Here is an 11,843-nt window from a genome sequence, read left to right on the forward strand (position 1 = left end):
GATCATGCCTGTGAATGTACTCCAGCATGGGCAAAACAGCAAGACCTGGCCTCTAAAAGGAAAAATGATTTATTACCTATATTTTGAGACAGGAGTCTAGCTCTGTCACCCAGACTGGAGTGCAGTGGCATGATCTTGGCTCACTGCAACCTCCACCTCCTAGGTTCAAGTGATTCTCCTGTCTCAGCCTCCCTAGTAGCTGGAATTACAGGTGCGCACCACTATGCTTGACTACTTTTTGCATTTTTAGTAGAGACAGGGTTTCACCACGTTGACCAGGCTGGTCTTGAACTTCTGACTTCAAGTGATCTGCCTGCCTTGGCCACCCAAAGTGCTGGGATTACAGGCATGAGCCACCACGCTCAGCCTAGGTTTTTTTTTAAAATCAATTTTCTTTTTTAATCAATTCTGCTAAAAGGCTGCCACCTCACAGATTGACTACCAGGCCACCACACAGGATCTTAGGAGGCCAGGCTCCTCCCCCCTGCACAAGGCTCAGACTTCCCCTGCCTCCACCTCATTCTCCCAGTACGCAGGTGGGTCCTCAGTCTGTTGCAGGCATGTGCAGACAAGACCCTGGGCAGATTCCCTTATCTGCAGAAAAGCATCTGGTGTAAACACTTGTGGGGTTGGTCGGAGATTCTCCGGGGACCCCCCCTTATCTACCTCCTGCATCTATCACTAGCGGGACCTCATATAATTTTTGTATGAATTAAGAAAGTAAGCTGGGCATAGTGGTTCACATCTGTAATCCCAGCACTTTGGGAGGCCAGGGCAGGAGGATAACTTGAGCCTGGAGTTCAAGACCAGCCTGGGCAACATGGTGAGATCTTGTCTCTACAAATAAAAAATTAGCTGGGTGTGGTGGCGTGTGCCTGTTGTCCCAGCTACTTGGGAGGCTGAGGTGGAAGAATTGCTTGTGCCCCAGTGGTCAAGATTGCAGTGAGTTGTAATCATGCCACAGCACTCCAGCCTGAGTGACAAAGCGAGACCCTGTCTGAAAAAAAAAGCAATCAATATACCAGCAGAGTCCTCATACCAGGATTTCTCATTTTCCTACAATGTATAATATTAATAGTAGGCATCTTATGTAGCATTTTCTCTTCAGCTATCAACAGTGAACATGGCAAGGTGTTAGATCTCACACATGTTGTGTGTTCTCCACTTCTGATCACTATAGAATGAAATGTACTGTTCTAGGGATCAGTGTCCTTCAGTGATGTGGCTTTGGGCTTCACCCAGGAGGAGTGGCAGCATCTGGACCCTGCCCAGAGGACCCTGTACAGAGATGTGATGCTGGAGAACTACAACCTCCTCCTCTGTACAGAGACGTGATGCTGGAGAACTACAGTCTCCTCCTCTCAGTGGGTAAGGACTGTGTAATTTAAAACTCCAAATAACATTTATTTCCTTTTTAGCTGCTGATTGCAGATGGTTTCTTTGTATGATTATGAGTTAAAGGCTTGAAACTCAGGAGTTGAAGCTTGATTGATCCCTTTTGGGCACTGTAAAAAATATCTGTGGTGTTTTCCGTAATGAAATGCTCAAGTGGACCTATTTTTGTGCAGACACAGCTTTGTCCTCCACAGGCTATCTGGCCCACGTCCTGTGTCATTTTCATTCACAGGGTATTGTATTACCAAACCAGTGGTGATTTGCAAGTTGGAGCATGGAGAGGTGCTGTGGATATTAGAGGAAGAGTCCCCAAGTCAGAGCCACCTAGGTGAGTTAATAAGTATATAGGAATCTATAATCCCAGGGAGAAATTGGATCCTAGGGAGATAGTTCACATATTGACATCTTTGAAATTTTTCAGGAATACATTTTTAGAGTTACCAGAACTTTGGAAGTGACTAAGAAGAGCTGGCCTGCTTGCCTCAGATGTATATATTATTACACACCAGCAGATAACAGCTAAATGATCTTTGTTTTCTTCCAAAAACTTAATCCTTGCCTCTCTCAGTTTTGTCAAATGAATGTCATTTGACTCTTCCTTCTATATCATTTCAGTTATCTTCTTTTCATCATATATTATGTATTTATTCAATACGTATTAATTTGGCAGCTACGATGTTGGCAGTTCCATCTGTGTTAGAGATATAGCTCTAATACCATGGCTGTGTTCTATTGGTAGAAAAGAATGAGATGTAGTGTGCGCTTTGTGGAAGGGCCTTTTTGAAGTCAGTAGTTTAATAAACACAGATTTGAATCATGTGTCAGTGGAATATTCTGGCCAGATGGTATATCCTGTGTCGTGAACCTTAGGCCAGAGTGTCATTTGTGCAGGACAGCAGTGAGCCGGGCTGGGTGGAAGTCAGGGTAATGGGGAGCATGTGAGAGATGCTGTCAGACAGACTGCTCACTGGGGTGCTATATATTTGGAATTTGTAGCCAAAACAGAATTTGCTGCTAAATTGGATTATGGGCATAAGAAAAAGCTAATAAGCATGATCTCAAAGGTTTTATACTGAGGCACTGGCTGTGTGATGATACCATTAACTGGATGGGAGAAAATGGGGAGAAACAGTTTTGGGAAGAAATAAGAGATAGACACATAAATTTAAACAAACATTTTTTGTATAAAATAGTAATGATGCCCAGTTGGATGTAAAACAATAAAAATAAAATACTGAAAAATAATCCAACATGTGAATCAGTTACCAGTTGATCTGAATTGTGTTCTAAAATCCTTGTTTTTTTTTCTTTTTCTTTCTTTTTTTTTTTCTTTTTTTTTTTTTTTTTGAGACAGTCTCTCTCTGTCTCACAGGCTAGAGTGCAGTGTTACAATCTTGACTCAGTGCAACCTCTGCCTCCCAGGCTCAGAGATTCTCATACCTCAGCCTCCCTAGTAGTTGGGACCACAGATGGTGTGTATCACCACACCTGACTAGTTTTGGTATTTTTAGTAGAGATGAGGTTTTGCCATCTTGGCCAAGCTGGTCTCAAACTCCTGGCCTCAAGTGATCTGCCCCCCTTGGCCTCCCAAAGTGCTGGGATTACAGGTATGAGCCACTGCGCCTGGCCTCTAAATTCCTTTCGTTGTTAAGAAGAAATACTGTTGCATTAAATATAAACGGTAACATGTAATGAGTAAATGCTAAAAGAAAGTAGTATGTGTAATTTCTAGACTTTTAAAAAGAAGAAAATGGAAAAGAAAAAAATTAACTGTATTGGATTAGACTAAAAAAAAAAAAAAAAAAAAAAGACCAATGAGGCCGGGCTTGGTGACTCAGGCCTGTAATCCCAGCACTTTGGGAGGCCGAGGCGGGTTGGTCACCTGAGGTCAGGAGTTCGAGATCAGCCTGACCAGCAAGGCAAAATGCCATCTCTACTGAAAGTACAAAAATTAGCTGGGTGTGGTGGTGGATGCCTGTAATCCCAGCTATTCAGGAAGCTGAGGCAGGAGAAACTTCAACCTGGGAAGCAGACATTGGCGCGAGCAGAGATCGTGCCACTGCACTGCAGCCTGGGTGACAAGAGCAAGACTCCATCTCAAAAAAAAAAAAAAAAAAAATGAAAGAGTGGGGAAAGGCCGGTAAAAATTAGAACAACTGGAAACTCTTAAGTGAAAAAGAGAAAACCAATCCAGTTATTTTAGAAGTCATAATACAGTGAAAGGGGCTAAACCATCTTACTAAAAGATGGATATTGTCAAATCAAAAACCAAGTTATATAAGCTCAGTGCGGTGGCTCACTCCTGTAATCCCAGCACTTTGGGAGACTAACCCAAGAGGATTGCTTGAGGTCAAGAGTTTGAGACCAGCCTAGGCAGCATAATGAGGATCCATCTGTACAAAAAATGAAAAATTAGGCCAGGCACGGAGGCTCCTGCTTATAATCCCAGCACTTTGGGAGGCCAAGGTGTGCAGATCACCTGAGGTTGGGAGTTCGAACCAGCCTGACCAACATGGAAAAACCCGTCTCTACTAAAAATACAAAATTAGCTGGGCGTGGTGGTGCATGCCTGTAATCCCAGCTACTTGGGAGGCTGAGGCAGGAGAATCACTTGAACCCGGGAGGCGGAGTTTGTGGTGAGCCGAGATTGTGCCATTGCACTCCAGCTTGGGCAACGAGAGTGAAACTCCTTCTCAAAAATAAATAAATAAATAAATTACCCAGACATGGTCGTACACCAGTAGTCTCAGTTTTGGGAGGCTGAAGTAGGAGGATCGCTTGAGCCCAGGAGTTTGAAGCTGCAGTGAGCTATGATCATGCCACTGCATTCCAGTCTGGATGACAGAGTAAGAGGCTGTCTGTAACAACAAAACAAAAATCAAGCTATATGGAGTTTGAGAATCATATATGAAATGTGAACAGGAAACCTTAGAATATAAAAGAAGTATAAATGATATATGGTCCAAATAATAAACAAAATAGAATGTTACCTCTCAGTGGACCCAAATTTAGCTTTTGAGTTTATTTTTGACACAGTTCTTTTTTTTTTTTTTTTTTAAATGAGATGGAGTCTTGCGTTGTCTTCCAGGCTGGAGTGCAGGTTGATCTCTTTTGATCCTATCTCAAAAAAAATTTTTTTTTCTAACTTAGATAAACAGAGAAAATTTATATATGTGTGTGTGTATATATATATTTATTTATTTATTTATTTGTGTGTGTGTGTATATATGTATCTATATAAACTTGTATTGATGGGGTCTTGCTGTGTTGCCCAGACTGGTCTTGAACTCCTGGCCTTAAGCAATTCTTCCACCTCTGCCTCCCAGAATGCTAGTTTAGAGGCTTGATCCACTGTGCCTGGCCTACTTATATTTTTTAATTGAATGAAACTCATTTTTTTTTTGCTGTTATCGTTTGAGTTAATTGGTCCCATTTATAATCTAAGAAGCATGATACTATTTTAGTGATCTATTTTTCTAAAGTTTGAAACATTTTGCTATGTTATTTCCTTAGCAATTATTTCTTTCTTTTTTTTTTTTTGAAACGGAGTCTCGCTCTGTCGCCCAGGCTGGAGTGCAGTGGCCGGATCTCAGCTCACTGCAAGCTCCGCCTCCCGGGTTCACGCCATTCTCCTGCCTCAGCCTCCCGAGTAGCTGGGACTACAGGCGCCCACCACCTCGCCCGGCTATTTTTTTGTATTTTTTTAGTAGAGACGGGGTTTCACCGTGTTAGCCAGGATGGTCTCGATCTCCTGACCTCGTGATCCACCCGTCTCGGCCTCCCAAAGTGCTGGGATTACAGGCTTGAGCCACCGCGCCCGGCCGCAATTATTTCAACATTACTCATCAGTTATGTCCAACTGTGGTAAAATAAACTAAAATAGAAAAGAATAGAATGATGGAATTGCTTATAAGGATAATACAATAGTGAAGATCACTGTCACTATTATATCATCCTTCAGTTTTCTTATTGAGCTGCTTGAAGTATTGCATCACTTATGACAAAAATATAAAAGAAGCCTGGAGAAACCTTATTTGTAGTTTCTTCCTTTCTTTCTTTCTTTTTTAATTTTGTTTATTCATTTCTTTTTGAGATGGAGTCTCACTCTGTTGCCCAGGCTGGAGTGGAGCAGTGCAATCTCAGCTCATTGCAACCTCTACCTCTCAGGTTCAAGTGCTTCTACTGCCTCAGCCACCCAAGTAGATGGGACTACAGACACCTACTACTGTGTCCTGGCTTTTTTTTTTTTGTATTTTTACTAGAGATGGGGTTTGCCATGTTGGCAAGGCTGGTTTTGAACTCCTGACCTCAGGTGATCCTCCTGCCTTGGCCTCCCAAAGTGCTGGGATTACAGGTGTCAACCACTGTACCTGACTCTTCCTTTTCTTTTTGTTTTGTTTCTTTTCTTTCTTTCTTTTCTTTCCTTTCTTTCTTTTTCTTTCTTTCTTTTTTCCTTCCTACCTCCCCTCCCCTCCCCTCCCCTTTCCTTTCCTTTCCTTTCCTTTCCTTGACACTGAGTCTTGCTCTGTCACCCAGGCTGGAATGCAGTGGCATGATCTCAGCTCACTGCAACCTCTGCCTCCTGGGTTCAAGCAATTCCCCTGCCTCAGCCTCCTGAGTAGCTGGGATTACAGGTGCGCACCACCACACCTGGCTACTTTTTGTATTTTTAGTAGAGACGTCGTTTCGCCATGTTGTCCGGGCTGGTCTGGAACGCTTGACTTCAGGTGATCCACCCTCCTCAGCCTCCGAAAGTGCTGGAATTACGGGCGTGAGCCACTGCGCCCAACTCTCTCTCTCTCTCTCTCTTTTTTTTTTTTTTTTTTTAATAATTCAATGGGCACAGTTGAAGTTGAGAACTTTTATTTTCTTCCGTTAATTGCAAAGAGTAGAAAATTGACAAGAGGAAGTCTCTTCACAATTATTAGGCAAATCAGAAGATGAAGCAGAAGCATTGTAGACTCTAGTAATTACAGTGTAATTGATCATATAAGTGAAATCTCAGACTATGAGTTACATGATGATATTCTAGATGAATAAACGTATGCATATGATCCTGTTATAAGAACAGCCTGGGTCGGGTGCAGTGGCTTATGCCTGTAATCTCAGCACTTTGGGAGGCCGAGGCAGGTGGATTTCTTGAGCCCAGTAGGTCAAGGCTGCAGTGAGCTGTGATGCTGCCACTGCATTACAGCCCGGGCAACAGGAGTTTGAGACCAGCCTGGATAACATGGCAAAAAACTCCATCTCTACAAAAAATACAAAAAATTAGCCAGGCATGGTAGTACATACATGTAATCCCATTTACCCGAGAAGCTGAGGTGGGAGCATCACCTGAGCCTGGGAAGTTGAGGCTGCAGTGAGCCATGATTATACCACTGCACAATCCAGCCTGGGTGACAGAGCCAGACACTGTGCCAAAAAAAAAAAAAAAAAAAAAGCATGTGAATATGTCTCCTTTTCATAAGAAATATATTAACATTTATAATCTGTGGTAACTTATTCTTGTTTCTAGACTGCTGCATAGATGATAACCTGTTGGAGAAGAGACAGGAAAATCAAGACCAGCATTTGCAGAAAGTTGATTTTTTCAGCAACAAAACACTGACTATGGACAGAAATGGTGTATTAGGAAAAACATTTTATCTTGACACAAACCCCATTCTATTAAGAAAAATACGTGGCAACTGTGACTCATATGGAGTGAATTTGAATTATATTTTGGAATTAATTATTAGTAATAGAAGCTCCTTTATAAGGAACCCTTCTGAGTGTAATGCACATGGGAAAGTTTTCCTTTGTATGAAGCGTGAAAATCCTTATGTCAGAGGGAAACCTTTGGAATATGATGGAAATGGGAAAGCCGTCTTTCAGAATGAGGACCTATTTAGGCATCAAACTCTGAAGCAGTGTTTTGAATACAATCAGTGTGGGAAGGCTTTTCATGAAGAGGCAGCCTGCATTACCCATAAGAGAGTGTGCTCATGGGAGACCCTGTGAATATAATGGACATGTGAGAGCCTTTCCGATAGACCAATATTCATTGTTCATCAGATAACTCACATAAGGGAGAGTTCCTATGAATTCAATGAATGTGAGAGGAGGTCTGGTGAGAAGCCACCTGTAAGTAAACACCACAGAGTTAATGGAGATGGAACACTATGAGTGTAATGCGAGAGAATAGTTTTGGCAAGAAATCACTCCTCATGCTACGAAGTTACAGAGGAGAGAAAACTTTTGACTGTAATAGAGATTTGAAAGTATTCTGCAAGAAGCCAAATTTCACTCAGCATCAAGAAACACGTATAGGAAAGAATGCCTATAAAATTAATCAGCATGCTAGTACATTTTGCTATAAGCCAAAGCTTTCTGTATATCAGAAAACAGATAGAGGAGAAAAACTCTATGAATGTAGTGAATGTGGGAAAACTTTCTACTAGAAGTCATCCCTCACAGCACATCAGAGAACACACACAGGGGAGCAACCCTATGAATATAATGAAACCTTTTACCAGAATCCTGACTTTGCTAAACATCAGAGAGACAACATAGAGGAAACCCTTGTCAACATCCTGAAGGCTCAGAAACCTTCACCTTCTTGGACTCATTCCATAGCAGAAACAACCCAGGTTGGGGTGAGAACACCCAATAAAGATGAGAAATCTTTTGCCTAGAAGTGATGTTTCATTGAACAGCAAATAATTGACATTTTATCTTTTTTTCTTTTCTTTTGTTGTTATTTTTTTGAGACAGAGTTTCGCTCTTACTGCCCAGGCTGGAGTGCAATGGCGTGATCTTGGCTCATCGCAACCTCTGTCTCCCAGGTTCAAGCGATCCTCCTGCCTCAGCCTCCCAAGTAGCTGGGATTACAGGCGTGCGCCACCATGCCTGGCTAATTTTGTATTTTTAGGAGAGACGGGGTTTCACCATGTTGGTCAGGCTGTTCTTGAACTCCTGAGCTCAGGTGATCCACCCGCCTTGGCCTGCCAGAGTGTTAGGATTACAGGCGTGAACCACCACCCCCAGCCCTTCTTTTTTTGTTGTTTTTTGTTTCTTTTTGAATCAGAGTCTCACTCTGTTGCCCAGGCTGGAGTGCAGTGACACAATCTCAGTTCACTGCAGCCTCCTCCTCCCAGGTTCAAGTGATTGTTGTGCCTCAGCCTCCCAAGTAGCTGGGACTATAGGCATGTGCCACCATGCTCAGCTAATTTTTGTATTTTTTGTAAAGACAGATTTTTACCATGTTGGCCAGGGTGGTCTGGAACTCCTGACCTCAAGTGATCTGCCCACCTTGGCCTCCCAAAGTGCTGAGATTACAGATGTGAGCCACCATGCCTGGCCAATAATTGATATTTTTATTTATTATTTTTTTGAGATGGAGTCTCACTCTGTTGCCCAGGCTGGAGTGCAGTGGGGTAATCTCGGTTCACTGCAACCTTCGCCTCCTGGCTTCAAGCGATTCTTCTGCCTCAGCCTCCTGAGTAGCTGGGATTACAGGTGTGTGCCACCAGACCCAGCTAATTTTTGTATTTTTAGTAGAGACATGGTTTCGCCATGTTGGCCAGGCTGGTCTTGAACTCCTGACCTCAGGTGATCTGCCTGCTTTGGCCTCCCAAAGTGCTGGGATTACAAGCATGAGGCACCGCACCTGGCCTTTATTCTCTTTTTATTCTTACCTTAGAATCACAAGATGGTAGTGCAGGAAGAGTATACAGTATTTAACTATTTCTGCCTTATTTGAAAGATAAAATATATGGAGCCTGAGAGAATCAGTGAATTATTACAGGTCACTCCTTTGTTACTGATCAAGATAAGAGTTTATTCCGGGCGCGGTGGCTCACACCTGTATCCCAGCACTTTGAGAGGCCGAGGCAGGTGGATCACCTGAGATCAGGAGTTCGAGACCAGCCTGGCCAACATGGGGAAACCCCATCTCTACTAAAAATACAAAAAATTAGCTGGGCGTGGTGGCAGGTGCCTACAATCTCAGCTCCTCGAAAGGCTGGGGCAGGAGAATCGCTTGAACCTGGGAGGTGGAGGTTGCAGTGAGTTGAGATCGTGCCACTGCATGCCAGCCTGGGCAACAAAGCGAGACTTTGTTTCAAAAAAAGAAAGTTTCGTGGTTTCTTTATTCCTTTGCACAGCTGAAACAAGTCTTATCAAAAGAGTATGAAACTGTAATGAAATTCGAACAAATACTAAAAAATCTTGTACTGAAGCATTCATTCTCTTTTTTAGAATTTCTGTAAATTGTTCAACAATATTCCCAGTATTATATTCATAGGAAAACAGATAAACAGTACAACCTGAGTGTTTCCTACCACATCAGTTTTAATGAAGACACTTTTATATTAGGATCCTGTCATTTATAAATTGTTTGTATTTTAAATTTTTTTGTGTCTTAGTGACATAAATTGTTAATCATTGGGATACATGTGTTTACTTTCACCCAGTGAAAAATTGCATGTCTAAGCTCAACACAATCTGGTCATAGAGATGTCTCCACATTGTTCAAATGGTCTCTTCTGTGTAGCATTTTAGGAAGTTGGATCCAGGAGCAGCAAGGTGGGCCAGATTTCTCCTAACTTTATTCTTAGTTCCTCTTTCCCAGCATTACCTTTACATTTTCCCAAGACCAGTAGAAAATGAACAAATCCCAGGTGAGTTGTTTAGTTGTTATTATCAGCTTTATTTATAATGCATTGTATGAGGCTTTTAAGGGTCATTAGAATGGAAATATAGAAATCAACAGGAAAATAGACAATAGCAGACTGATAGCATGATTTAATATATAGGTAAGTACAAGTTTTATGGTCTTTCATAGTTATCAAAATTGAGCTGTAAATTTGAATATTTTTGATAGCCATTGCACAAGGCAGACATCTGTCACATGATTTATATTTCCATAAAGAAAAACAGTATTGATTATGAATGGGGCATGAAAACTTCCTGGCAGTGAGTCTGAAATTGTTCTCTTTTTGCACTCTGGATGGGCCATGAAGTGTACAACCTTCCAATAACTTCAATAAAAGAAATTCAGCCTCTTTCAGTAGTTCTTCAGTGGGAACAAAGGACTCAAGAGCTATGAGAAAACTCAGTGAATATAGGTTTTCAGAGAATCAAAATATTGTAGTCTGGTATAGTATGTAGATTAGTAGAGTAACCACTAGCCATATGTGGATATTGAAATATAATTAAAATCTGTTTCATAAGTCACATAGTAACATTTTAAGTGCTTAGTTGCCACATGTGGCTAGTGGCTACCAAGTTGGACAGCACTGCTCTAAGCCATTTTCTGGTGTTGCTGCTTGATACAGGGATAAAATATAGAGTATCTGGAGGAAGAAATCAAGTGCATCTTCAGACTATTTCAGTAAATGATTTTTTTCCCCATTTAGGTGTATTTATGGGGTAGTATAGACAGTTCGCAGTTACACTCTCTGGCATTTGTGCCTGTAATTCTATTTCACATTTCAGACCTTTCTTTTCTGAACAAACCAGAAGAGGTAAAGGAACTGAGAAAGTGTGATTTACGGTATAAATTGAAATGGATATATTATGTTCAAATATTAATATAATAGTTGATAAACCAAGATTCAGAGCAAAACCAAAATACATTACAAAAAGTATGAATGGCTGAATTTCTTATCCAAGACAGACTATCATACCGGGTTTAAAAAACCAGAATACAGCCATATTGTTTCTTAAAAACATGCTTTTAAGAAACCTAAAAGGCTGGGCGGGGTGGCTCACACCTGTAATCCCAGCACTTTGGGAGGCCGAGGTAGGCAGACACCTGAGGTTGGGAGTTTGAGACCAGCCTGACCAACATGGAAAAACCTCGTCTCCACTAAAAGTACAAAATTAGCTGGGCGTGGTGGTGCATGCCTGTAATCCCAGCTACTCGGGAGGCTGAGGCAGGAGAATCGCTTGAACCTAGGAGGTAGAGGTTGTGGTGAGCCGAGATTGCGCCATTGCACTACAGCCTGGGCAACAAGAGTGAAACTGCTTCTCAAAAAAAAAAAAAAAAAAAAAAAATCTAAGAGATGAAGGAAGGAAAGCAAAGAAATGGGAAAAATATTTTTGGCAAAAGCAATTAAAAGGCAAATAAGAGCACCTTTATTTATATCAAAGTGGAACTTGTACCCATAATGGTATGAAAATAGATATCACACAATGATAAATAGCAAAATTAGACAAGAGGATAAAAGTCATCTTTTTATGTAGCCAAATAGAAAAGCAGCTGCTACCTGGGTTATTGAAAACTATTAAGAGAGGCAAAAACCTCTTTCAGCTTATGACAGATCAAAGAGGTTAAAAATAAGGCAAGATAGCTAACTATCCTGTATTCTACCCAATGGAATATTTTACTCTTCAAGGAAAAATTGCAAAGATTGAAGAGATAATCATACCTAAAATTCAGTGGTATTTATTCTGTGTCAGATGGT

At 41.4% G+C, this 11,843-nt stretch overlaps 1 protein-coding gene across 19 annotated transcripts in view; it reads left to right on the forward strand.

Moving 5' to 3' along the window:
* The window catches only part of LOC105486606 (zinc finger protein 487), a 46,616-nt gene extending 36,177 nt beyond the window's left edge, over nucleotides 1-10,439 (forward strand). For 9 of the 19 annotated variants that reach the window (XM_024794348.2, XM_071070062.1, XM_024794347.2 and 6 more), the window contains 3 exons: nucleotides 1,201-1,368; nucleotides 1,628-1,723; nucleotides 6,911-10,439. In XM_024794348.2, the coding sequence (XP_024650116.1) occupies nucleotides 1,335-1,368; nucleotides 1,628-1,723; nucleotides 6,911-7,395 (615 nt within the window). In that variant the 5' untranslated portion in view covers nucleotides 1,201-1,334 and the 3' untranslated portion in view covers nucleotides 7,396-10,439. Of the gene's footprint in view, nucleotides 1-1,180; nucleotides 1,369-1,627; nucleotides 1,724-6,910 lie in introns of all 19 variants that reach the window. The other 10 variants (XM_011749519.3, XM_024794353.2, XM_071070056.1 and 7 more) reach the window with 3 other exon arrangements.
* Nucleotides 10,440-11,843: the final 1,404 nt, after the last annotated feature.

Source organism: Macaca nemestrina, chromosome 9, assembly GCF_043159975.1.
Source record: "Macaca nemestrina isolate mMacNem1 chromosome 9, mMacNem.hap1, whole genome shotgun sequence".
NCBI lineage: Eukaryota > Metazoa > Chordata > Mammalia > Primates > Cercopithecidae > Macaca > Macaca nemestrina.